At 39.5% G+C, this 26,395-nt stretch overlaps 1 protein-coding gene across 1 annotated transcript; it reads right to left on the bottom strand.

The window, feature by feature from the left end:
- Positions 1-1,319: 1,319 nt before the first annotated feature.
- On the bottom strand, positions 1,320-26,123 carry LOC114452341 (adiponectin receptor protein 2-like). Its single transcript, XM_028431605.1, has 9 exons — positions 25,938-26,123; positions 12,836-12,904; positions 12,452-12,751; positions 4,812-4,988; positions 3,926-4,097; positions 2,773-2,959; positions 2,499-2,686; positions 2,226-2,419; positions 1,320-2,125 (listed from the first exon to the last, which is right to left on the bottom strand). The coding sequence occupies exons 1-9, from the start codon at positions 26,112-26,114 to the stop codon at positions 1,997-1,999; spliced, it is 1,593 nt and encodes a 530-aa protein (XP_028287406.1). The 5' UTR covers positions 26,115-26,123; the 3' UTR covers positions 1,320-1,996.
- Positions 26,124-26,395: the final 272 nt, after the last annotated feature.

The following is a 26,395-nucleotide window of genomic DNA, read 5'->3' as shown; positions in this document are numbered from 1 at the left end:
CCTGTCCTGAGGAGGTGGCTCTCCTGTCCTGTGCCGTCCTTTTGTGTAGTGGTTGTTTGGTTTCACCACCAGAGCGATACCTCCTCAGGACAGGACTCTGCAGTTCACCTACACCTTAAAGAGAGTGGCCATTCAACACTCATCAGGATGGTGTTTCCGGTGAAAGGGGCGAGGTCACACATGACTGATGGCAGCCACACAGAGGTATAAGCAAAGCTTGTCTTTGACTGGAGTTAGAAATAATAGCTTGCCATGGACATAGTTGTTAATCAGAGTGATCAGAGATTGATTATTGTTAGTGGTTTTGGTTTATATCACCCACATGTAAACAGTCAAACCAATGGACAGATTCAAAAAAACTTTTTTTTTATTAGAACAATACAGCAGATATAAAGGTCTATTGCAATCAAACACTCCCATCAGAATGGAACGTGTGCTTCAACAGACAATATGAGCTCCCCAAAAGAAATAAATTAATATAAAGTAGATAAAATGAAAACATAAAATAAAGAAAAAATGAGAATAATAACATTTTCTTTCCTCTGAGCAAAATGTGAACCAAAGAAGAACCAACTTTTTCTTCAGGAAAGCTAAATTTCAAACAATCATAGAAATACAAGCTCTGAATATCATAGATAAGTGTTTCCATTGTGCATGTGTAAGATTTTGGTATTGCCAGAAAAAATTCACCTTGTATAAACCTCCAAGTGAAGCATCAATATGTGAGATTCGTTACGAGCCCTTAAAGTGAGAAGAAGGAAACATTTTGATTTGTTTTTTAAAGTGAGTCACCTCACCGCTCCTGATGATCTCTGAATGAGCAATACAAAACAAGGAAGGAAAATTAAAGCTTGCAATATAATAATAACAGCAAATTAAAATACAACTAAAGATTTTCTTTGTTCTGAATCTGACAAAGGAGGAGGAGGAGAGCGCGGCCTCTGTCCTGTAGTGTATGTGACTCTGGGGTGGAGTTTAGAAAAATATCTTGAAGTTATCCATGATGTGTTTTAATAAATCATTTAAAGGGCACGTCGTAGAAAAAATAAAAAGGTGGAATACAAATTAGATTTATCTTTAGATACAGTAAGATGAATGAAAACCGCTACATACTCATGTGATTTGCGTCAGGTTTCATTTCAGGTCAGTGCTCAGGACAGTCATTTGTTTCAATTTAAAGGAAAAAATACTTTTCATGAGTCACGCCTGCACTGAAGGTGCAGCTTTGATAAGATTCAGGCGTTGGGCCTCATATTTTCCTCCTGGCCTCCACGTCTTATCACTACATAGTGAAGCGCTTCTCAGTTGAAGGACGCCTCTCCTCCTTGGCTTTTACTCATTTAACATATTTATTTATTCTTACCATCATTTTATAACTTTTTTTTTTTTTTTAAATATATTTTTCATACAAATCTATAACCCAAAATTTAGAAATCTTATGTACATGAAAAAGTTTTTTTTTTCTTAACTTTTAAAAGTGACTATTAATAACCCCTAACCCACCCTTATTTTTCCACATCTCCCCAAGGAAGAAACCCACTTGATTCTTTTTTTTTTTTCTCATATTTGAATGCCCTGAAAAGTGAAAACTGCATTCAGCAAAAAGCACCCCAAAATGTTCTTTTTTTAAGCCACAATTATGCTTCCTCATCAAACCATTAATTCTAGAATAAAACGCAGAATTAAACCTTCGCAAACGAAAAGGAGAGACTTTGTGTAAAGACTCTCAGAAACGGCTTTACACTCTGAAGTGGCTTTTAGAGTCGAAGCGACCAAGCCAGAGGTGGTGGGGGTGGATGGACAGACAGACAGACAGAGGGGCAGGAACAGAACAAAAACCCTTGTCAGTCAGTCTGAAGAGCGCCTCCCCCAATCAGAGGCCGTTCTGTGCACGCGGCAGGACGGGCCTTTTCAGCCTTTTAGGGGGGGGGGGGGGCCTTTGTGTGTGTGTGTGTGTTAATAGAGCCAGTATCTCCCTGTAAAATGTGTGAGTCGGTTAAAGGGTGCCATCCTCTGCGCAGCCCGCTCCTGCTGTATACCGAAACTCCTGCAGGTTGGAGACGCCGTGAAAGTGAACGAAAGCTCCGGCAACCACCAGTATGTGGAACAGCTGGTGCGAGTGGAACTGAAGACAGGGAGAGAGAAACAAGGGAGGAAAGTGAGTGTAAATGTGTGTGAGAGAGAAATGTGGAAATAAAAACACAGGGACATGTCAGGGTTCTCACCCAGATGTCGCATTTGCCGGGGAAAAACCTCTCTGGGATGCGAGCGGCGTACAGACAGGCTCCAGTGATGTAAAGAGTCGCCATGAGGAGCAGCCAGCCCATCTGGCCGATAGTGGTGGCTTTGATCAGACCCTCACTGATGACAAAGTGCAGGGTGGGAACCACGCCGCTCAGACCCAGACCCACAAACACACCTGAACACAGAGAGTGAGCAGAGATGAATTCACAAACACAAACGTCCAGGTGTTTCTTCAACACTCGTAGTTAATTTACCTGCTCGGACTCCTCTATACTGCGGTGTAGCAAAGAAGTCACACTGGGAGACGGTGATGGCGGCCAGTCCTAGTACACACACTACTATCAGGTAGATAAAGCAGGGCTGAGGGGAGCAGTAGAAGGAGTAGTACAACCATGGCACGAATGAGCCCATGATCAGGAAGGCGATCCCGCTGTAGTCCAACCTAAAGAGACAAAGACATCAGTGGATGATTTAGTGTGAGGAAAGAGACTCCGCTGGCTCTACTGTCCACTGTCATGTCCTTCTTACTTGGAGAAGACTCTGGACACTCCTTCTGAGTGACAGTAGACTGTGTGGAAGAGCCAGGAGAAAGACAGGCAGAGGATGGCTCCTAGGAAAAACATCCCAATCACCACCTTCTCCTGGACCGGAGCCACGAAGGACATGTTGGGCCTGAACATGTACATCAGACCCAGACAGAGGAAAAACAAACAGCCTGCAGAGAGACAGGGACAAAAGAGTTCCGTTAAAACATTTTACGTGGTTCCACAAACAGACTGAATACACTTTGGTGTTTTGCTTCTCATTCACCACTAGGTGGAAGCAGAGAGCATGAAAGAACCACATCCACCCAGCAGTTTGAGTGTTTGTCACTCTTGTCAAATTTTTAGTCTCTGTGGGCTCGTTTGTCTCTGCACCTTTGTGGAAACAGCACATCCATGGCTACACGTACAGTGAACTCAAATGTGTCTTTGCTGAAGTAAAACACAGTTGTGTTTCATTTTTCAATAAATAATTTTACAAAATGTTAATTATTGAATACAAAGAAGGCTCTTCATGCTTTAAATAGTGTTTGTATGTTTACAAACTGTACAAATGAGTCCATTTAGGAGAACAAGTTGTAGAAAGCTTGCAGATCAGATAACAGTCAAATCAATCAGGACTTCCTTGTTGCACTGAGCACTGCAAATTTCTTTTTAGACTGAAGTTGCTGCCAGTATTTGGAAATTTTGAACTAAGACGTGTAAAATAAAGTAAGTAAAGTTTTTTAACAGGATGCATTTAAAGATAAATGATTGCAATTTGAGGATTAATAAGAAAAAAAAAACATTAAAAAACAGCAGTGAATTTTGGGGTTCAGAGGACTAATACAAATCCTGCTTATTCTAATTTACTAACCCCAAAAATAACATTCAGGATTTGCTGGATTTATTTTGTCTACAAAAGCAGCTCCAAACAGAAACTCTTATATACAAGGTAATAAGTCTGTTTTTGTTATTTTGACAAATCTGCATAACACAAAGATTAAAGGATAACATAGGAGGAAGTGGAGTAACACATTACAAAAACAAACGATACGTGAAGATTAAAATGATCAACCTCAATCCTAATCCTGCTGTATATTATTTAAATAAGTGTTACAGAGAGAGAGAGAGAGAGAGTGTGTGTGTGTGTGTGTTACCTAGCAGGTGTGTCCAGATGTTTCCCGTCTCTGTGTGGATTCTGAAGATGCTCTTGAAGCAGGCGCGAAATGAAGGCATGGGTGGCCTGTGGCCGTGAAGCAGGAAGTCGTTGTCCTTCAGCCAATCAGGGAGCACATCATGAGGTATGACACGCCACCGGCCCTCCCACACCTGATAGGTTATTGATAAAAGAACACAGAAGTCTTATATAAGTATATATATATCTATATAGATATATAGATATATATATATGTGTGTTTGTTAGAGGAGCCAGAGTGGCTGGCAGGAAGGGAAGATGTTAACGAGAAAATCACTGCTAATCAAATGTTCTTTATGAGTAACAGCTGGTTGTTTATTAAATGTCCTCAAAAGAAAGTTTGTGTGTGAGAGTGTACTACAGTATGCACGTGTGTGTAGTGTAGGTGTCAAATGAATAGCATTGGGGTCAAGTGATGTCAATAAATAAAGTGAAGCCTGATACGACAAACACCTCCGACGCAGAGGGGAGAGAGAACTCTCTCCAGTGATTAATTCAGCCCGCTGGTTGCAGACTGTGTGTGTGTCTGTGTGTGTCTGTGTGTGTGTGTGTGTGTGTAATCCGTGAAAAAAATTACAAAAAAGTTCATTAACTGTATTCTGGATATTTTCCAGTTTCCACATTTGTGAAACGTCTACCTGAGCAATAAAGTACAAATTTACAAAATGACAGTGAAATCTGCTCATAACTCTGTTACTGTTGACTTTACTGTGGGGCTTTATTAACTGTTGTTGCTATTAAAGTGCTGTTTGTTGGAAGAGTAAAACATTTATTGGTGTGTGGAATTAAAGGTACAGGGCTGCTAAGCTTATGGAGAAGTTAAATGGAATGACTTTGGGGCTCTTTACCTTGTGTACAAACTCCTCCATCTTCTCCATGGCGTGGTGGGCCTGCAGCAGAGGTGTCATTCCCATGAAGCCCTCATCAGTGCTTCTCTCATCTTCCTCCTGCTCTTTCTCCTCTCCTTCTCTTCCTCTGTCATCGTCTTCATTTATTCTTTTCTCCTCGTCGCACTCTGGGACGCTCTGGACAAAACAGAAACAGAGTTTTCAGACAGCCTGGTACCCACTTCAGACATGTGTGAGCCATTATTGATCCGAGCTTGTATAATCCTGCTCTGACATGCAAATGAAATTCAACGTGACAACAGATCTTCTTTCCAGGCTAATCATTGATCACTTTAAATAACCTGCTGCTGACCAAAGGGGCAACACAACAACACAGACTCATTTTGATGGGGATTGAGTGCCATCATGTTCTTCACAGCACCATGCAAATAAAATGTTTTAGCAAAGTTGTAAAAGTTCAATTAAACCACCTTAAAGCAACAGTTCCTGTTATGCACTGGTGTCCCATTAACTCACATCAATCAGTGCAGTAAATCTGATATACGTCAAGTAAATAGTGATGTGCTGATATCATTCCGGTTGTAGGAGTATGTAAACATACGTCGTGTCTGGTATATTTATCTTAAATACTGCAGTTTGCAGAGACACAATAATTTGTACATGCAAATACTTTGAACCTTCTGTAACATGTATTAAGCTATTCTTTGACAAAGACTTCAGGAACCACACGGGAGATGCCAAATAGTTTTGCAGATTGTTTTTATCTGCAGTACACATTCACACCACATGAGGGAGCTTGTTAATTTTTCTACACAGTTGCCATCAGTTAAAGACTGAAATGTAACACTAAAAAAAGTAAGGCCCACTTATAAGTAAGATAAAGGGGACTTAATATGAATAAGGAGATTTGGTCTCATTTATTACATATTTAAATGTTTTAAAATAAACATATAAATAAATAAATAAATATTAAAGTTATGATTTATCTCTTTAAATAGGTTTTTACATATTCAAGATAATATTATGAGGCTATTAGGAAGCAGCAGTAATATTGGTCAGGAAAGTTGAGAAGAGTGCATTAAGCAGATTGCAGAATAAAGGGAGAAAACCGTACCATGGTATATGCTAGTTACAGAGACGTCGTTTCTATGTTCTGAAATTAAACATCTCGCCATATTGTTTGGGGAAATTCTAACTTTTAAGAGGCCTCCTGAAACCTGAAATTTTAGTAGAATAAAGAATGTGCACACATGTACAGACTATCATATGATTACAAGCAATTACAACGCCGCTTCTGGGTAATTTCTGCTTGCAATCACACTCTATTATTAGTGAAAAAACAGCTAATTTTTCCTGCACAGATGTAGACTGACTAAGTTTCCATTTTTAGACAGTGTGACTTCAATCTCACACAATAGCTGTCACAGCTGGGGAGCAGAGGACAGAATTAATAATGCTCACGCTTTGTGATGAATACAGAGTCATTCATCATAACTGACATAAACAAACACACACACACGCACAGTTAGGCACACACTCAAACAGTGATGTTATGTGTGGATTCAGGTGGAAATATGTGATAAGGCCTAAGTGCACATATGCATTAAAGCATGCAAGATAATAACAACGTTTCTGCACCTACTCCTCTCACACACATTCCTCTGAAAGGAATTAGATGATTAGAAAATATGTGCCTACTGCTCTTGTTATTGTTCCAGAGGTGGTGAGAAAACAGACAAAAGTAAAGAAAATCAGACAAAACCACAGCGAGACAGACAAGAGAACTGCAGCATGAGAGAGAAGTCCTGTTATATATATATAATGCATGACTAACCCATTTTTAAATCCAACAGCATGGTCCCTGCTTGTGTGTCTGTGCTGACCATAATGTGTCTTCTATAGACTTTCACTTTCAGGTTTCTAAAGGTTTGTTTTTCTTGCATCTGTATCCTCTGTGTGTGTGTGTGTGTCTGCTCAATCATGCGTAAGGTGAATTCTGCTGCAATGTGAGGAAGGGATGAACACACAAACACATACAATCACACAGAGTTCCATCACACCTAAAGGCCAGTAACTGTTAAACCACAGCTGATATAAAGGTGACACCTGACATCGATTTTGTGTGTGTCAGTATGCGTGTGTGAAGGTAAGCGTTAGTGATTGAGTACAGTATTTGAGCAGAGGGGGTGATTCTGGGTGACTGCCAAACAGTCACGTGTGCTCTGCAGTCTTTGTGTGTGTTTGTAATAACCTCTCATGTGTGTCCATGAATGCATGTAATGCAGGTGTGGACCTAAATCCAGATGCTCACAGTGCACTGTGAGGTTATTCTTGAAGGGTGTGAATAGCTGTGTTTGTGTATGTGAGGTGGGTACTACTACTCCTGTGAGTGCATTCAAGATGCCATCACTAAATCTGTACCTTCTCAGAAGCCAGCATACACACACACACACATACACACACACACACCTGCATAAATGATACTAGGACCAATGAAGCATGGTGGCACACTCCAATATGCACTGCTACTTCACACAGTACATGCAGAACAATAGGATGGCAGCCACTGCTCTGTAACAGTAAATTAGCAATGCAATGAACCATGATTGAACTGTGATCGCACAGTTCAGCGTGCACTTGAAGCGCAGATTAACAGCAAAGTTAAGCCACCACAGTGTGAAATCTTGATGTACAGCTGCAGAGACTCTGAGAAAGTCAATGTGTTAAACAGGTCACGTTTAAAAGCAGCTGACAGTGACAGTCATGTGTGTGACTGCTAAAGGTGGCCATAATGACTGCAAAGATGTCTACCCTCTACCTAGACAATGTAGATATCAGTTTATGGATATTTTATACTTCAATATTTTGTCCTAAATGTGTTCTAAGTTGTGCTAAACTGAAAAATAATATAATCTGACTAAATGTTTTTAAAACCATCAGGATTACTTTAATGATTTGTCAGTGAGCTGCAAAAAAAATAATTATTTACCTTATTAAAATGTGGTGTGCAAAACATGAGCTGTTTCCTGCTTCGGTATGCAGAGTCTTCCTTAACATGCATGTTGTGTTAATATCACACACCACAGGTGGTGAAACTGGTTAATAGAAAAGTATAGGTATAAAAAAGAAACCACTTCTTTCTTGTGAAATACCAGCTGCACTGAAGTTCAGTGTCTGAAGTCTAGCAGCAGGTGAGGCAGAAGGTTTAGGTAGTAACTGCTCAGCTGAAGCTGTTGTAATCAGATCTAACAACTTAAAGAGAAGATATAGACAGAAAGAGGATACAGTGGAAGCAGTATCCTTAAACACTAATGTGCTTACATTTAGGCACACACACTCCAGATGCCAGAAACACGTGACTAAACCTCAGCTGCCTCTTCAACAAGTCATTACGGCAGGTAGTGGAGTCAGATTTCGCACTGTACAGTTGCATGTGTTTGTGTGTGTGTGTGTAGCCAAAGATGCGATCCCAACCGGGTGGGAAATGTCCATCCTCAGCTCAGAGTGTTTGCTAAAAACAGCTCATCGCAGAGGACTAAAACAGTCTGGGGGTCAGCACAACCAGGTTGGCTGCTCGGCTGACACGTGTTGGGTAACCATCCTTTAACATGTCAAAATGTATCAAAGCACTGCTCCCTTTTTTCCAAGAACATGTTTTCCAGGGAAACGCCAGAGGGACTGTTTAAAGGGCAGCAGGGCTATTATCTATGTAGAGATTTGGCCTTTATTTGGCTATCATAAAAGACTCAGAAAATATTCACAGGTAGGAACTGCAGATTTGTTCTTTTATTCCAAAACATTACACTTAATGCTTCTGTTTTTTTGAATGTGTGTCTTGCAGGTTTGTGTACATCAGAATCAGAATTCCTTTAATTTATGCCCAAGGGGAACTAGAAAAACAGCAAAGACAGTCAGGAGCGTCTATAGCAGGCTGCACAGTTACACCCTTATGAACAGTGCGCATGTTGACATGTGTGCTACACAGCATCTGATAAGGGGACTTATCAGGCTGCTGCAGGCACACCCTAAGAATAAATAGCATGGTTAATGACTCAGTTAAAGTTATATCTTGTTTTTTTAAGGTAAATGGCAAGTTAGTGTTTTTCAGAATCAGAATCTGAAATGCTTTAATAATCCCAAGGGGAAATTGCTTACATTCCAGGTGCTCCATGCATGATCACAAAGGCATGGCTGGCAATGCACAAACTAGTGTTTTATACAACTTTCATATACGCATGAGCAAATATGTTTGATACAAGTTTGTTATTGAAACATGAGAATTAGAGGAAATCTGGTGAGACACTGGTCTGCTCAAGATCAAATGAAGCAGTTTTTCTTAAACGTCTCCAAAGACCAATTTCCTCCTGTGTCTCACACACATGCAGAAAAAACATATATACAGCTCCCCTTGGACTCATTAGCTACCCTGGTTGTAGATATGGCAGAGCTGACTGGTCACAGGTGCACACATACACCTGAGACATGTCTATACTGTGTGTGTTTTATCTTCTAATTAGTTCTGCAGAGCTCTACAGTCAGCGAGTGGAAGATAAACCTGAGAAGGAAGCAGAAGAGGGAAGAGGGGGAGGAACACTCGAGGAAAAACTTCCAGTGAAACATGGAACTTTCCACTCAATGTAAACAAAGTCACAAGCTGACAGTACAGGCAAGGGTAGTATTCAGAAAACAGCTCCCAGCCAACAGCAGCGCAGCTGAAATTCTGACGACCAATGAAGGAAGAGGGAACAAACAACTGACCAAAAGAGGGAAGAGTTCACCCCTGTACAGCGTAACCCCTGCACAGCAAGGAGAGATTCAACATGTGACTCACACATGTTCAATGCTCTGTTGGAACAACTACAATTTGGAAAAGACGCCATGACCTTTCAAAAACAGACAGTATGTTCTAAACACTCCAAACAGCATACTGTCATCTGGTTGTTCCACGAGAACCTGCTCTCTTCTTTGTTGTCCAGGATCACAAGAAGGCCGTGAAGGCACAAAACAGGTTTTTATCAGAAATCAAGGATGTTTTTTCAAGTTACTTCCACTTTGTTTTTCTTGCCTCATTGGATAGAAACTAGTCAGGATCTAATCTTCATCCTAGTCGCTTTGTGTTGTTTCAACTTTGTTGGTTTGTAGACTAAACTGACGCGAGACATAATTAAACATAAACATGGAGATGTATCTATTTTAAAAAAGCTGATGTCTGAGGATAAACAAAAAACATAAAAAAAAATCCCTGCACAAAAAACACACTTCCTCTTTCTATGATGGTAAATGTTTAGAATTCGATTGTTTAAAGAATAATAAAACCGTTTTCTTTCCTCTGTGGCCTCAAAAAGGTTTGTTCTCAACAATTATCACGGTTTTTGATTGATAAGAAAAAGCAAATATGTCTTACAATGACCTGAGATATACAAAAGCAATAAAACCTTTACCACAAACAGAGGATGTGCAAACGACTCCACAAAAGGCCACATTTTTCTACACTGGTATTTGTTGGTACTGTGCATTTCCCTCTTTTGTTGTTAGCAAAGTCTGTATGTGGATAACACCGAATTCTTCAGCTTTTGCATTTGGCTGATGCACTCTTCTTCTCATTTACCAGTGTAACACTACATGTTGAGCTCTTTACCTAATCTTTTTTTTAACTGCATCTTGAAATACTCCGACTGGCTACTTTTGCCAGCAATTCAACTTAATTGAATTGAATTAAATGAACTTTATGACTTTAATGATAATATAAGTTTGGTAATTATAGGTTGCCAGGAATGGATTAAAAAATACAGTTTTAGTTTAAAGGTATTTTTATACCAATTTTAAGTCTAATGGCCTCTTTAAAACAGTTACAGACCCACATTTTTCATACATCATACTGAGGTAACAGGCAGAGATTGTTGGCAGGTAAAACACTATTGTTTCAGAATTCTTTGCATCTGTGGGGTGTGATCAGGAAAACACACAAATACCACAATTCCTCTGGGACAGTTCAAAAAGGTCTGAAAAAGCTGAACTTTTTATGAAAGTTTTTCTTTTTTACAGTGTTGGAAAAAGAAATCTTAATTATAGAGATAACAAAACACCACAGAGAGAAACAGAACGCATCCGATCCGATCTGATGGCAAACAGGATGTGCGATACCAACCCCAAAGCTACACCACACACACTCACATACACATTTTAGTACACCTACACTAAAGGCTGAAAAATTCAAAGTGCAGCCTGTGGGGTGTTAAGACAGGCTGCCCTCGCTGACTGGGTCAGGGGGCCTCTGACTCCTTCTCAGGTATCCGTGTTGTGTTACAGCAGGTAAAAAGGCTGCATACAAACACACACGTGTGGACACAATACACACTATTGTGTTTCAGCTCAACGGCTCTCTGCTGATTGCCTTTCACACTGAACAATAGAATGGCAGCTTAGGCTGCACAGACACATGCAGAATAAAAAGGAACACAAGCAATGCCTCTAAAGGGGAGTGTGGCACATTTGTTTGATCAGTTCTATATGTTGCCGTCATGGACACACAGATTTTTGGTAATGTGTTTGCTTTCCTTTCAGGAAAGCATCCTTGTAGCAGGCCTATTTTTAGGAGCTGTGAATCTTGAACACATTCAATAGCTGCATCACTTTAGACTTTGAGTGGAAGTAAAAACTAAACATCAGGCAGAGGCAGAGCCATCCCCACCATAATGCACTGCTAATTACTATAGCACTGAATGAGTCATCAGAGAGTTTGAAAAGCCTTGAAGGTGGAGAGGGTGTCAATAATAAGATGAGGTGGTGATGGGTAAAAACCTTGGGAAACAGGCTCATGATCAAACTGTGCAAAATCATGTTCTAAGAATCTGCTGGTAAAACCTGATTGCATAATGCTCCATGCTCTTTCAGCAAACATTTCCATAGTGCCCCGAAGCAAGGTACTAAACATATATCGGTTCTGGTTAGGGTAAATTTGTGTAATCATCTGTTAATTACATATCCTGTGCCTTTTTAACTGACTGTACTTATGTAACCACGCTCACAAGTTTTCATGCCTATTTTCACTCTTCCTGCTTTGCATTTAAGTGTTGTTCACTGGAAAGCTGATAGAATGTTGACTCTACTTTGCATCTCAAACTATAATTACTGTACCGTTTTTAGGTTTTGATATTAAGGGATAATCCCTAAAACATAAAAAACACTGTAGAACTAACCACTTAATACTCTTCAAAGGTCCAAAACAAAGTGTAAATCCGTTTTAAAGCGGCCTTTTAACAGTTATCTTTTAATTAAGCATTATATGCTTAATGTTTGTGTCTTCAGAGAATGTGTGTGCATGTGTGTATCACCGGCTACTTTGCAACTATATGACAACAACACCTCTTAAATTATTAATGCAAGGGTGTGTGTCTTGGTGGGATACATTTACTTTGTGCCCAGTCGACCCATCCCGCACCACATGGCTCTGAACCAACCAGATGACAGTGTGTGTGTGTGTGTGTGTGTGTGTGTGTGTGTGTGTGTGTGTGTGTGTGTGTGTGTGTGTGTGTGTGTGTGTGTGTGTGTGTGTGTGTGTGTGTGTGTGTGTGTGTGTGTGTGTGTGTGTGTGTGTGTGTGTGTGTGTGTGTGTGTGTGTGTGTGTGTCAGACACTCACCCCATTGTGTGAGCAGCACTCTGTGGTGCTGAGGTGGCTGGTTGAAGAACCTGAGGTGGGCGTCTCTCCTTTTTCCCGTGGACTCATAGGATCTGTAGGTGTGCAATTTGTGGTATGTTCTATAAAATTTGAAGTTCTATGTCGCAGAACAAAGGCCGGGCCCTCGGCCCTGCTCGTCTCTCCTTCGTCCAGCTTGAGATGCTGGACAGGCCTCCACCGAAGAACAGAGGTAGTCAGCTGGTAATGGACAGAGGACTTGTGGATGCAAGCAAAATCCGCCTGTATCCAAACCTGATCAGACTGAACAAATATGGATGGTAGTTTTAGGGTGTGAAAGTTGAACATATGTGAGTAGATTATGAAAATGTATAATGGATGACCAACCTGGGCTCCAATGAAAAAGTTGAAATTTTGGGATTGGACTGGCTCTTTGAAGACCCTTATGTAACAAACCTGTGAAAAGACAGCCGAAAGACAAAAGACAGAGAAAGAGTGAAAAGATGGGAAAAGAAAGAAACAAAGTCAGTCTTGCTTTTTTCTTTTCAAGGTCTGATAAAAAGACTTCAGACATTAGAGAAGTTGAAAAAGCATGCCATGACAACATACTACATAACATGTTATGTTATGTAAAGGCATGATACAGATATTGCATCATAATGCCTTGCTTTGGTCATTTCCTTGCTGTCATGGTGAGTAGATGAGCTCCCTGTTGAGAACTTACAATCTTATTTCTTTCATCTTGCTCTCACATCAAACGGTCCTGATACAGTTATTTATTTGCTTTACAGGGATATATTCAGTACGTTGCATCATTTCAAATAGCTTGAAATCAATTTGGGCATTTACAATAAAACAAGTTAAAATCTAAAAATGCAATTTATGAAGACATAATTCAAACGTTACAACATGAAATTATACATGCACACACTCAGGCCAACAACGTTTTTAGAATTGCTCCTTTTTTTCTTTTCTTTTTTTAGAAACATCTATGAACTGTTACCTAAATGTGTAAACTCTGTCAGTAACAACACTACAAGGCCTTCTTGTATTTGTTCTTGTAAAGACATTTACCCATCACAGGGTTCACTGTACTCATATCTGTATTTTTACAGCAGCATGTGTCCAAACACTGGGAGCTTTAATGTTCTGGAAATGATGACAAATGCAGCTGCATATTCATATCAGCATACTGTAAGCACTTCTTTCCAAATGTCACCCTATCAACCACACACATGAATACACACACAAAACGTGCAGAGGGGCAATAAATGTGTCCCCAAGCACTAGACCAGTTCATTTAACCCATCTCCCTGTGCTACTACTGCACATATACTAGGGTTGGGCGATATTGGCAAAAAAATTAATTGCCCAAATTGTGGCATTTAGCCGATAACGATTAATTTGACGATTAATTGATGGCAATTGTACGTACATGTTTTTGACTCTAAATCGCCACATTGTTCTAAAATGATACTGACAAATCATCAGTCAAGTTAACTACTTCATTCTAACAGGTTAAGCTGGTGAGTAGTGATTAGTCACCAACCAGCCATGTTTGAAATATGTATTGATTGATTGAACAGATGCACAATGCACATGCTGCTTCGAAATAATAATGAAGCAAACATTTAAAGTAACTTTGTCCTTCAAATGTTCTTATCTTAAGGTCACAAAGCAATGCATATCAACATTAAAATTAAACAGGACAAATAAGTTCAGAAATTTTTTCAAGTTAAAAAATGTGTCTGTGCAAATTAACCTGTGACTGGAATATGTCCCACACTAGTGCATGTTTTCACTCATGCTGTAGAACAGCAGCAGAAAAAACATTACAAACAAACCGGCCAATTCCACATTTAAATGTATGTCCGTGAAAATCAACCTGCGTTCGTCCAGCGCTTTGGTCGTAAGGAGCACAATGACTGATTCTCGGCTGAGTGGAATTCTTTCCAACATCTGCTGGAGGAGACTTCACTGCTGTAATGTTTTCTATGTTAATCTTGCTGTGGAGTCCGTAAATAAAGATCGGGAGGCTGCTTCTCCAGTCGGAATCATTCTTTTAACTAGAAAAGGGCATTTCCTTAAGAAAATGCACGTTTGTTTGCTGCAGCTGAAGCATTGCTTGGAATGCTGATGTGAAGGATTGCTCTGAATTGCTGGAAAATCAGAGCAATTCAGAGCTTTGTATGCCTCTGTGTGAGACCTCAAAAACCACTCAAGAGCCTGGCGTGCGGAAACAATTCGGAATTAGAAAATTCTGAATACAAGTTTGATAGGGCAGCATCTAATGAGCGTTTAAAGACTAAAATGGAGTCTGTAGCTTGAAATTTGTAAGAGGAGATACATTTGGCAGATGACCCTCGTTGAAGGGCTCTCTCATAGACGCCCATGTTAAAAATGACAACAAAATTGCTTAATATTTGAAAAATTATAATTTAAAAAGAAAAACTTTAAGTTGACCTGGAATGTCCTCTGTGAGATAAACATTTTGGTAGTTGAATGGCTGAAATCGGTCAATGTATGCTGAAGATGGTACGGCAATCAAACTAACAACAAACATCCAGTTACTGTTCACTGTTTCAGAGAGGGACGATGCATTTGCAATTAAAGCTGCAAGCAGCATTGCGGACCCTTGCACACCTTGCGATCCGCGGGGCCTTCGCTGTCTCCTCTCCTATGCTCTCCTCTCCTCTCCTCTCATTTCCAGAGACAGACAACAAACACGTGTTTACAACAGAAATTTCCTGCTGCCAGTAGGTGGCGCTGTTCGGTGCTCGGGCCCTAATAAGTGTTCTGCGGAAGTTTACATCTGGCTGCAAACGAGGCTGTGCTGAGCCAAAGGAGTATATCTGAGTGTGTGTCAATTGGGTGAAAAAACTTAGACATTTCTAGGGCTGTAATCTCCCGGTCAACTGGTCGATTAATTGGTCGACTTGTTCTGGCTCGACCAAAATTCTGATTGGTCGACTTTTTGTAGCGTAATTTTATCAGGAGGACTGTACCAAGTGCTAATGGGGGTGTTTTTGGCGCACCCGTTCACAGGTAACAGTTGCTCTTTAAACACCTTATTTTCATTACTTTGGTTTAGCCGACCCACTAGAGACAGATAGACTGAAGGGTACCTGGCTGGTGGTTTTCTGAATATTAATTTAGTTTTGACCGTGTCATTTAAGTCAGTCCTCCTCTATCATGTCAGAGACATCTGCAGTGTGGCAGCGTTTCATGGAAACAGATAACGGGAAAAAGTTGCATCCTGAATTACCCCTCGCAGGCCGCCCTGTCCATTTTAAGCATATGAACATTGACGTATTTCAATGTTTTAATCTAATAAATTTTTTTATAACAGTAGGCGCACCCGAATGCAGCAGCGGCAGCATGCTCAGACATACCCAGACCAGGCTGGATGTTAAACCATCATCCAAGCGTCATTCAGCGAAGCTGCGCTCCTGTGTTCAGTCTTGCTCTGTGCGCAGGACATGTGCAGAGTGACATGATAGTGTCTGTAAATATTATAACATGACAAAAACAAGTGTCTAAATATTCCTCCACAGGTTTTGTGCTGATATCACTAGATGAGGGTATATTTTTCAGAAATGTGATATTGCACAGATGCACGTGAATCAAAACACTGTAATTAATTTCAGCACAAAATAATCAGGTCAAAGCGATAAAATAAATTTGTAATATTTGTAGTGTTTATGTTACTTAATTTGTTGAACTTTATTGCTTCATCTTCCCCACCGTAGTCAGGAGCAGCACACCGACACGGGTACGCGCACACAGGTACGCAGGTCTGTTCTGAATTGTTGGCCTATTCAGACTTAAAGATTAGGGAAGCCTGTTGTGTTGATGAAATTTTTTTTTTTAAACAAGGAAAACCTTAGGCAGAAGCTGACATTATGCTTTCTGTTCTTTAAAAGGCCTTGATTGCACTTTTTGTACATTTTTTGTGATTTTATAAATTACATGTTTGATTTGAGTGCATTATAGTCATTTTAATATGACTGTGTTAACATGGACACTGATTTGACAGTCACACATTTCATTGATTTTGATTTCAGATTCTTATAGAAAATGTTGCTGACAGGTTTTATGTTCTATGATGTGAAGTAACTGAAAACCCTTAGTCTATTGTGCATTTAAAGCAGCCATAGGCTTTTGCTTCTGTAGAAGCCTTTATTTATTGTTAACAGAATGTTGCTAACAATAAAAGTTCATTTGAAGAATTAAAACTGTTGTTGTTTGTTATCGGTATCGGTTACAAGAAGCAGGAAGATATCGGTTATTGTTATCGGTTGTAAAAACAGTTATCGTGCATCCCCTCTATATACTACAGCTGTAGCCAGCGTTGTGGCCTTGTCGTGCTTTCTTCGTACTCCGGCTTATGGTGACAGACATTGAAACTCTGTTAGGAATGTGCTGGTCTGCATCATTTAACTGAATACCACTGCCTTCCGTGGGCTCACATGTGTGGGCTCACATGTGCGTGCTTGTGGGTGGTGGTGAGAGTACGTCACACACAAAAATGCGTCATCATGACGAGGCACTAATCGCCGTAATCGATAAGTGGCAAATACTAATCGGCGATTTTGCACAAGCCTAACATATACATTAGGGCATTACACACAACTGGTAAACATACACAAAGCACTAAAGACAGCATTTGTAACATGGTGATGCAAGTAGGTGTAGATTAAGGTAACATAGGGCTGTGCGATTTGACGATAAGTGATCGTGAAGGATTTGAATGTATCGGCGATCTACCAGAACGGAGAGATCGTTTTATCGTCCATAGAGCACGTTCTATTAATTGCAGTTCTATGTCCACGCAGAAGCATGAGTTTTTTTCACTCGTCCAACTCTCAGTGCGCTTAATGTGAACAAGACCAACCAATGACAGCCTCCCTATTAGGAAGCTACGGCTGAAAACGAAAAGAAAACGGAGCAACTGGTCCCTAAAATGAACTCCACCTTTATGTTCGGTACTATTTCTGCCGGCAGCAGCGGCGCGTCTTCTAAGCCTGTGTGTGTGCGCGCGAGGTGTGTCGCGTTGATCATTTGGTCTAAATCACACTGAACTTTAAGAGTTACTTAAGTCTCAATACTGTATTTATTGTTTAACCTTAGGAGGCTCACTTCAGTCTGTTTAAATGACTGTTGAATAATACTTTACAGAACTACATTAGTCTTCTTTTTAACCTATTTGAAATAAAACTTTATTTTGTTCTGTAATTGTTATTTAAATTTTCATGTTTATTGAAAACTAATACTGAGTGCATAGAGAACTTCTCTACGTATGATGACCTGGATGACTGAGAATCTTCATCAACACAAATACTGAGTGCATGTTATCAGAGTTGTTGTTTGCCTTTAAAATCTACTGATAGTTTTTGAGAGGTGACAGAGTAGGCTACCTGACGTCATTTACACAGAAACATGCAAATTAGTGTCAATGTAAAAAACAAATCGTGATAAAATCGAGATCGTGATTTTATCATTAAAGAATCGTGATATAAAATTTTTGCCATATCGCCCACCCCTAAGGTAACACATTGGTTAAAGAATGCTGGTGTGCTAAAAAAACAAATATAGATCTAAAAGGATTGATACAACCTAAGACCATTAGCTAGTGACATCAACCAGCAGGCAGTGACACTATTCTATGCTGAGAAGATGAGGGAGACTGAGGTGAACCGAGATGAGTGGCCAGTGGGCAAATTCCCAAATCAAAATAAAACACTTCAAGATTGCCCAATCAATCTCCCCCTTTTCCTTTCCTCTCTCCCCAGTTGACCATTTACGGAAATTACACTTTTCTTTAGAAGCCGCACCCTGATAACAAAAAAGTTCAAAACTCAAAATCTCATTTGAGTGCCTTATTAGCAGGGGAATAAGAGCAATAAACTACTTTTTGTACTACTTTTGCAGCAGTAGCGAGTCCCCAGGATAATAGCCTTGTGGCCTGCTTGCCACACAACAACATACAGCTCTCCTGACAATTTGAAAAACAGTTCTCAGAGGCTTTGCCAAAAACAAGACAGGTGAGACTGAACTACAACACTCTACACTTTGGAGGCAGGCATATTTGCAAAGGTATGGAAATCAACAGTAGACAAACAAATGACCATTAAGAGATGAAAGACAGGTGTAAATATCATCTTTAGCTTTAACTGTGTTTTGCTGACTGGAGAGTCACAAACAATTACTATGATTATAAGGAACATGTCCACAGTACTGAAACAGAAAGAACATGGACTGACATCATCTTGAAATAAAAAGATTCACTATGACAGAACATAGTGAAGATATGGAAAGAAAAAATGTTTACATTCACACACCCAAACCAAATGGGGCTTCTCATGGTCCAAGTTTCATTTCTGAGAGAACAGCTGACACATAATGTCTGTCGACAACAGGATGCTAGATGACTCATCAAGATGTTTCATGCAGGGTAAATTTGTGAACACAATCATGTTGGCTTGTAGAAGCCCTGACAATGCCATATATGCCCTCATTTGCTGGTTCTATTATTTTCCTCAGTCAATCTTTGTGAAACAAATAAAAAACAGTGTTTACAATCTGCTCTGCTTTTCAACTAAATCAAAGCAGCAAAACCGGCATATACCTGGGTCAAAAAAGGAATAAACTCTTATTCAAAATCACTCCTGGTATGCCCTTAAGCAACACTTAAACATTATTAAACCTAACATGCTTTGTTTTCCAGTGCTATTCGCCCATTCCCTGATTGAAATAAACTGCAATTCAATCTGTTTAATACTGATGTTTTCTCTATTGGCCAGTCTGGAGTTAACTGCAGCTATGTCAATAATATACGTTATTGCGTTATAAACGTGGATGCTATTGAGCTTTCAATATTGATGTTATTGATCTGACCTAGAGGTCAATACCCACAATACTGTGAGTGCATGCATCCACTACAGCCGACTGAATCTTACAGGCTGTGAGAGGATGTTGATTTTGATTGCACATTATTGATCTTTAAGTAATATGACTGAGGTAACCTTTGATCCCCATCAACCCATGTCTTCAAATTAAAGATTGTAGATAGGTTTCTAAGAGTTTTAAATTCTTCAGCTGTTTATTCTGACTGTACTGTCAGAGTACATCTTATCTGCACTACATGTTTTCTATCTGATGTTCTGAATCCAAGGCCAAAATATCTTAAATACCTTTACAAAACAGTAGATAGGAAGGTTGCTTGGCATTATAGTCATCAACACTTTTATACAGCAGTTGCTGCTATGTTGCTGCTGTCAGATGTACTTACTATTTCAGTGAAGAGGCATGTGTTCAGCTTCCTTGAAGGACACTATAGCAGGACCCTGACCAGTAATGATTGGCTTTTGAAAAGACCAAACTTTTGACCATTCTATTTAAGAAGCAATCATGCATGCCCCTCCAATGACACCAAAGGACAAATCTGTCTTTTGCTCTTTAAAAATAAAAAGTTTTAAAGGACTGTTTGGACATTTTGTGAACTATGCTCATTAGCTTAGCTGCTGGGAATTGTATGTAAAAAGCCACTTTTGCCCTTTTGTTGTGACACAGAATAAAGAAATTACAATAAATTAAAATATTTAAATAGTTAAATAGTGAAATTATGAGACACTGTACAGGGGATTTTTTTGTCCTTGGATTATACACTTGATGACATATTTCAGCTTACACTATAGCAGTTGATGAAGAAACAAGTAACGCTGAAATTTCTGTCAGACACTGGCACATACACAAGCAGGACGCCAGCTGATTTCATGGCAATGCAGTGTGTAGACGGCTCAATAAAAATCAATCCTGCAAACCAACAGCTCAGAACTCAGATGAAAGGGGAGAAAAAAATCAACCAAGAAAAGAAAATACGAACGGAAAACTGTGGAGAGACATCAGTGAGAATTGATTTGTTCTTGATTTTTTTTGTCCTCTTTTCAATAAAAAAGAACAAGAGGTGGCAGTTGTAGAAAGTGGAAGTGGAATGAATAAGAAGCAGAAGTACTCATTTCTGGGTCTTAAGAATCTGTCACAATGACCGTGACCATTTGCACTACATACCAATGCCACCACAATTTAAGGCCTAAATTTCAGGGGGATTTTGGGCAAACAAGGAAGTTCACAGCTGATGAAGGCAGTAAAAGCATAATTTCTACAAAACAAATAGAAGTAATTAAAAGGTGGTATGGGAGAGCTAAAGAATATGACTCATTAAACTAGTTTTGCAGCATCATCTCCTTGTCGAACATGCAACTATGCCTCAGGACAGCATGAGTGTGTGGGTGTTTGTATAATGACAGTCTAAAGTTGTAGGTCATAGACTATTTGAAGTTAAGCAGTGTGTTATTTACTTTCATTCAGGAGAAAGCAAATATAGGACAAAGGTCAAACAGTGCAGTACAGGGCAAGTACTGTGCATTTGTTGGACTGATTCGCTGCAAATAGGTGGGCATTTGTCACACATGCAGACTGAGTGCTGACGGTTTAAAATAAACTGACTAGAGAGAGGAAATAATATTTCTCATTTTTCCTCTTTCTTTAATTTTTATCAGCATTCCCTGTCTTTGTTGTTAGATATCATACAGCTGACAGTTTACCTAAATATATTACATATAAACACAATAGCACTGCCTAAGATTTAATTAAAAATGCCTATTATATTATAGATGATGTTACATAGTATCTCTGCTTCATCTTTGTCAGTACTGGATGCTGGTTCGTCGGTTGTGAGTTTTATTGGCCGTCAACTGGTTTGACGTTTCCCCGTGAACGTGGGCTCACTGTCTGAGTCATTTCATCAGATATGGCCGGTGGCCTGTCACCTGCTATGTCGTTACTCTCTCCCTCACAACAGCCACAAAACAAACAGCGTCTAACACAAGGAAGCATTGCGCACATTCTTCTGAATTTCTCTGTTCCTCACACATCATAATTTCTGATGCAAAGTCATGACACAGGACAATATGATACAAATGTAACAACAGACATTATTCAAAGTAAGTACCCTTATTGTTTCCTACCTTTCACCAAGTGAGATAGTCACCTCAAGTTTGTGATCAAGTCAGTTTATCAAACTGATCGCTCTATATCAAACCTAACCTGGGCCTTGATGAGTCTCAACCCTGGTTGGTCAGACACACACCTGCAAGTTTAAAATCATTTAGAACAGGTTTACTGATCTGTATCTTGTCATAACGATGTAGAGATATTTCCTTAGTGGATATACTATGGATATGTTTAAGAATGTAAACTAAAATCGATAAAATCAAAAACTTTGACATTCGACACCTGTATCGCTGTCAACATCAGTCCATAAGTCAAACTTGTTGCATAATATAAAACTGGTTGTGGCAACACATTTTGTACAGATCTATGCCTTGAAAAGTCAGGAAGTGTGAGTTTGGTAGTAGTAAAGGTAGTATGTGCAAAATTTTCAGCATTGGTGAAGAATCCTTATTAAACTGTTGATATCTTAGGCTCCTGACCTTGCTTGCTCAGCTGTAAAAGAAAATGACATCAATATTTCTATTTTTTGCGCTTTGTGTCCCTGAGGCTTTGTTCCTACAAAGCAATTATTCGTCTAAATTTATCTGACTCTACACTGAAATAACCTTACACCTACTTAGACAAAAAATTACCATTAAAATCCTGATTTTAATTTTATATTTTGTAGAACTATCAATCAACTTCTGTTACAATTTTGTCACTCAAGGTTGAACTTTATCTTGTCCCTTTAAATTTTCTCTTACTAGAGACAAACTTAACATTTGTTTTAATGAACATTTGAAGTCCAACTCTTCATTTTCTAGTGCAAGTCATTTCATTGTGTTTTATGCTGTGTGTGTGACTGTGGTATGGGGGGGGGGGTCGGTGAATAGGCCTTCCTTTGTATGGGGCAGCTTTACACTGATTTAAACCTGCTGTTTAAGACCACATGGCTGCTTTTACTGTTCACTCAGACTATGTGGTTGCACTACGACATGCACTTAAACATCATCATCATGTAAACACCAACCAAACTGAGATATTTCTTAAAAATATACCTTTTAGCTACAGCTAAAAGCTAGCCAGGCTAATTGCCTGTGTCTGTTTTGGTGGGTGGGATGCGTTTCTTGAGGTACGGTAATCACTGGTAGATATTTAAGATGACCAGTTCTCTGCTTTTCTACATCAAACACAATCATTGTTGGTTCTTTTTTTGAAATGAGATTAAGTAATGTGTGTGTGTGTGTGTTTGTCTCCTGTTGACCCGTAAGTCCTGATACAACAGTGAGTTTTTGATGCCGCTGCCAGCAGTCTTATGATGAAGGGCTAAACAAAGAGAACCAGTGTGACGTAAACTCCACACATACACACACGCTTGTTCTCAAATTCACAGAACACACACACAGCACAGTTACTAAGTATATAAGCTTGATAGACCAGTTACTCTCAAATATGTGTGTTTACAAATGCTTGACAAGCATGGTGGCAGGCAGAAATACAAAACACACAAGGTCAGGTCTTACACTGGGTGACATAAAGGCGTCAGAGGAGACAGGCCAGGTTATCATAATTATGTAGGATAATATGTGACTATACATATATATTATAAACATTGGTATCCAAACAACATCTGTGACAGAGTTTTTGAAGCACTGACTGCAAAATAGTGGGTATTATTTAGAAGAGAGTTATAACAATCTTGGCAAAGATGCTGCTCTATGAACTGATACAGTACACTATAGATCTGTGCCTGTTACCTTTTGTTCGGCTAATTGTAAAGCTCAAGCATTAATCTGACCGTCATCTCTCTAAACACATTTGTTAAACAAAAAAAAATGTTCCTGTTAAGTTCACAAATAGAGTCCCACAAGTGCACAACACCAACTTCCATCCTGTTTCACATACTAGCTTAATACAGAGTAACACAGCTGTCTCTCAGTGGTACCAAACCAACAACAAGGTCAGAGCTCTGCTTGCTTTGCTAGCGGACACAGTGTAACTACATGAGGTGGTTTAGTTTGTCATTTAAAGGTGGGTCACATGAAGATAAAAATGTCCCTTAAATCTACAGAATTATACTTTCAATTAATCAATTAATTATTTCGCTGTAGAAAAAAGTTTTACTATCAATCCACTGAGAAATTCAAACAGATCATAAATGAACACACAGACTCAGCTTTAGTGGTATTGTACCTTACACACACACATACAACATATTTGTTAAATGCTGAGGTGTTTATTGGCCTAAGGAGCTTACTGTACCTATGAATGAAGAAATTACCTCGTGCTAGGCTTATTTTGTGGTCATATTGTAAGTGTTGTTGGGTAGTCAACATCATGATAAAAGGCAATTCTAAAGAAAGATATGTTTGTACTTTTATTACACATACATGCCACTGTTTTGAAAGTCGTTACAGGAAAGAAGGAGGACAGAAAGCAGCTCTGTTGTGATCAATCAACTAAGCAATGACAGATCTCTACTATTCTTAGAAGCTAAGTTTAGCTGCTCTCCTGCTTGGCAAACTGTCAAACAGTGTTTTCATTATACATTACATTCTCCAGAGAGTTGAACTCCCTATAAAAAAAATATGACGTATTCCTCAATACTCATGTCAAGAAGCACAAGACTTGGTGCATCTATCAACTGAAGTAATGGATGCACTTATTGTATGATTGCAAATCAATATCTTCCAACTGGAAATTACCAGTAATGTCCGTATTAGCAAGGCATAAGACATTCAAGATAAATGAATGTGGCAAACCTCTTGTACCACTGTTCACTGCGATGAAGCTCAGTGACATATCTATGGGCTAATCTCAAATTATGGCTGGGAGGGTTTTATACAGACAAAGTTTGGATTCAAGACAAATAGGTCTATCAGCTGCCCAACCCATAAAATATTTATAGGATGACCTCATGCTTTGTGGCAAACAGAATACAAGGCATGGGATGGGCATAAATGTGGAGTTAAATGAAAATGTTAGACAGTGAACTTAAACACATTACAAAGTCAATTTGTTACTACTTCTTTGCTGCTATGCTAGAAATTAAATGTGGACAAAGGCAGGGAATAGCAGGAAAACAGCACAATAAAAAGTCACTGTATACTCTGAACAACAAGAGTTACAAGCAGGCACATCCAAAGATAAGTGTGGAGATATCTCTGCAAGTTTAGGGTTGTAGATAAACAAGCAAATCACTTTGCTGTCATTATGATGTTGTCAGGGGAGTTGTTGTTGCCTTGACAATCACCCAAAGATTTGGGTGATGGTTTAGCAGCTGAATATCAACAGCCTTTCGTAGAAATAGCGTGCTCCACCCTTAATTTTCAAGCCTACGGTGCGGAACAGGCCTAACCACTTACTTTTGCATATTTGTTATTTGACCACAGAATGGCGATTATAGTAACTGTTATAACAAATTAATTGAAATGATGATGGTTTTATGTGTGAAATTGGTGGCGAACCCTCACACGCTTATATAAAGAAAGGTTCAGGTCAGGTCAGAGCAACAGGAAATCAATTAAATAGTCACTTGTTTACAAATCAATTAGAGCATAATACAAGAGTAGGTTCAACACAATGCCATGAATTTAAGTTGTGAAAATAAAACCCTATAGTTCCCGGTTTTAGCTGCTATTTATTTTACAAGTCAGCAAAATAACACAAGCAAGAAGCCAAACAACAAAACGTAACTTCAATCAAAACAGGATAAACAAAGCAGAGCCAAAATGGAACTAATCAATTAGTCTAAACCGCGCCTACATTCCGTTCATAATATAATAAAGAATTTTAAGCGTTTACATTACAAAACCACATCTACTAAAGGGCAGCGCACAACCCAATAATCTGAATTTAGGCGTAGTGCACAGGAGTCAAAACAACACCGGCGACAAGCGAGACAAAGAAAACCAAACTCCAGCCAGACTCCCTTGTTGTTGGCAATTCCTACACTTCTGCCACAAAACACAGACAAAGGAGCTCCTTTAATGCAGACACCTCCGTTGTAGAAAACAAACGTTATACATTTGACACAAGCTGTAACACAAAAGAAGAAGCTGACTGCAGTCCATCGACAGTCTATGAGGATGGTTTGTTTACACCGAGCTAGCGAGGCGGCTAGTCCGCTAACAAGAGCTGCCACAAGAGCTAAAGAAGCAAGATAACTCTTTAAACGAGCTTCTATCCGTTTTGACAGCTTTCCGTTTCGACCTATCTGTGTTCAAATGTGCCAAATACGGCCTTCACCTGATTTACAATCCCTCAAAAAAGAAAAGCAAAGCTGTGCTTTCTCGCTGGCTAGCAGATTATGCTTCTCCCCGTTGTTTTGACAGCCAGAATTAGCTGGATAGCAAAGCTGCTAGCTGGTAGGTTACGTTCAGAGAAGCGCTAACGTTACGCTGAGAAAGTCCTGGGTGACATTTAACAGCTCGAAAACAAGACAGAACAATAACCACAACAGTTAACAGTGACAAATGCGTGGCGTATTATTTACCTGGTCCGGGTGTCTGAGAGGGAACCCGTGTTCTGGGCAATGTAACACAGTTAAAATAGTTCTTGTCGCCACTCCGCTCTTCTCTACTCTGAACGCTTGCTGACTGTCGCTGGACCAGACTGGACTCAGCGACGTCGGAGGGAGGCATTCAGAGCGTGACGTCGGTCGCATGAGCATCAGGTAGCCAATCAGATTTCTCGGTGTGAAACAATTGACCAACCACCAACGACCAGGAACTGGGGGAGATATTTCACAACGTGAGTAACATATTTGTAGTTTTTATTCAGTGGAACAGTACATGGGCGTATAAGGATGAAAACAGGGCAACGTTACTAATCAGAAAGAAACATGCAAATGAATTTGATATAATGTAAATCACGATTCTCTGCATTTACATTCAATAGTATTTTAAAAGTAGAGATCAGTTTTTACATATAGATACTTCTTTGGCAAGCTAC

This window comes from Parambassis ranga, chromosome 2, assembly GCF_900634625.1.
Source record: "Parambassis ranga chromosome 2, fParRan2.1, whole genome shotgun sequence".
Classification (NCBI taxonomy): domain Eukaryota; kingdom Metazoa; phylum Chordata; class Actinopteri; family Ambassidae; genus Parambassis; species Parambassis ranga.
The sequence above is the reverse complement of the archived record's forward strand: the minus strand, read 5'-3'. Positions and strand labels throughout refer to the sequence as shown.

Coding starts and splice junctions, on each gene's coding strand:
- LOC114452341 (XM_028431605.1), bottom strand. CDS start 26,114: ATGCTCATGCGACCGACGTCACGCTCTGAATGCCTCCCTCCGACGTCG. Junction 4,989..12,451: donor AGTGCTGCTCACACAATGGG/GTGAGTGTCTGA, acceptor TGTTTTGTCCAG/AGCGTCCCAGAGTGCGACGA. Junction 2,420..2,498: donor GTATAGAGGAGTCCGAGCAG/GTAAATTAACTA, acceptor CTCTGTGTTCAG/GTGTGTTTGTGGGTCTGGGT.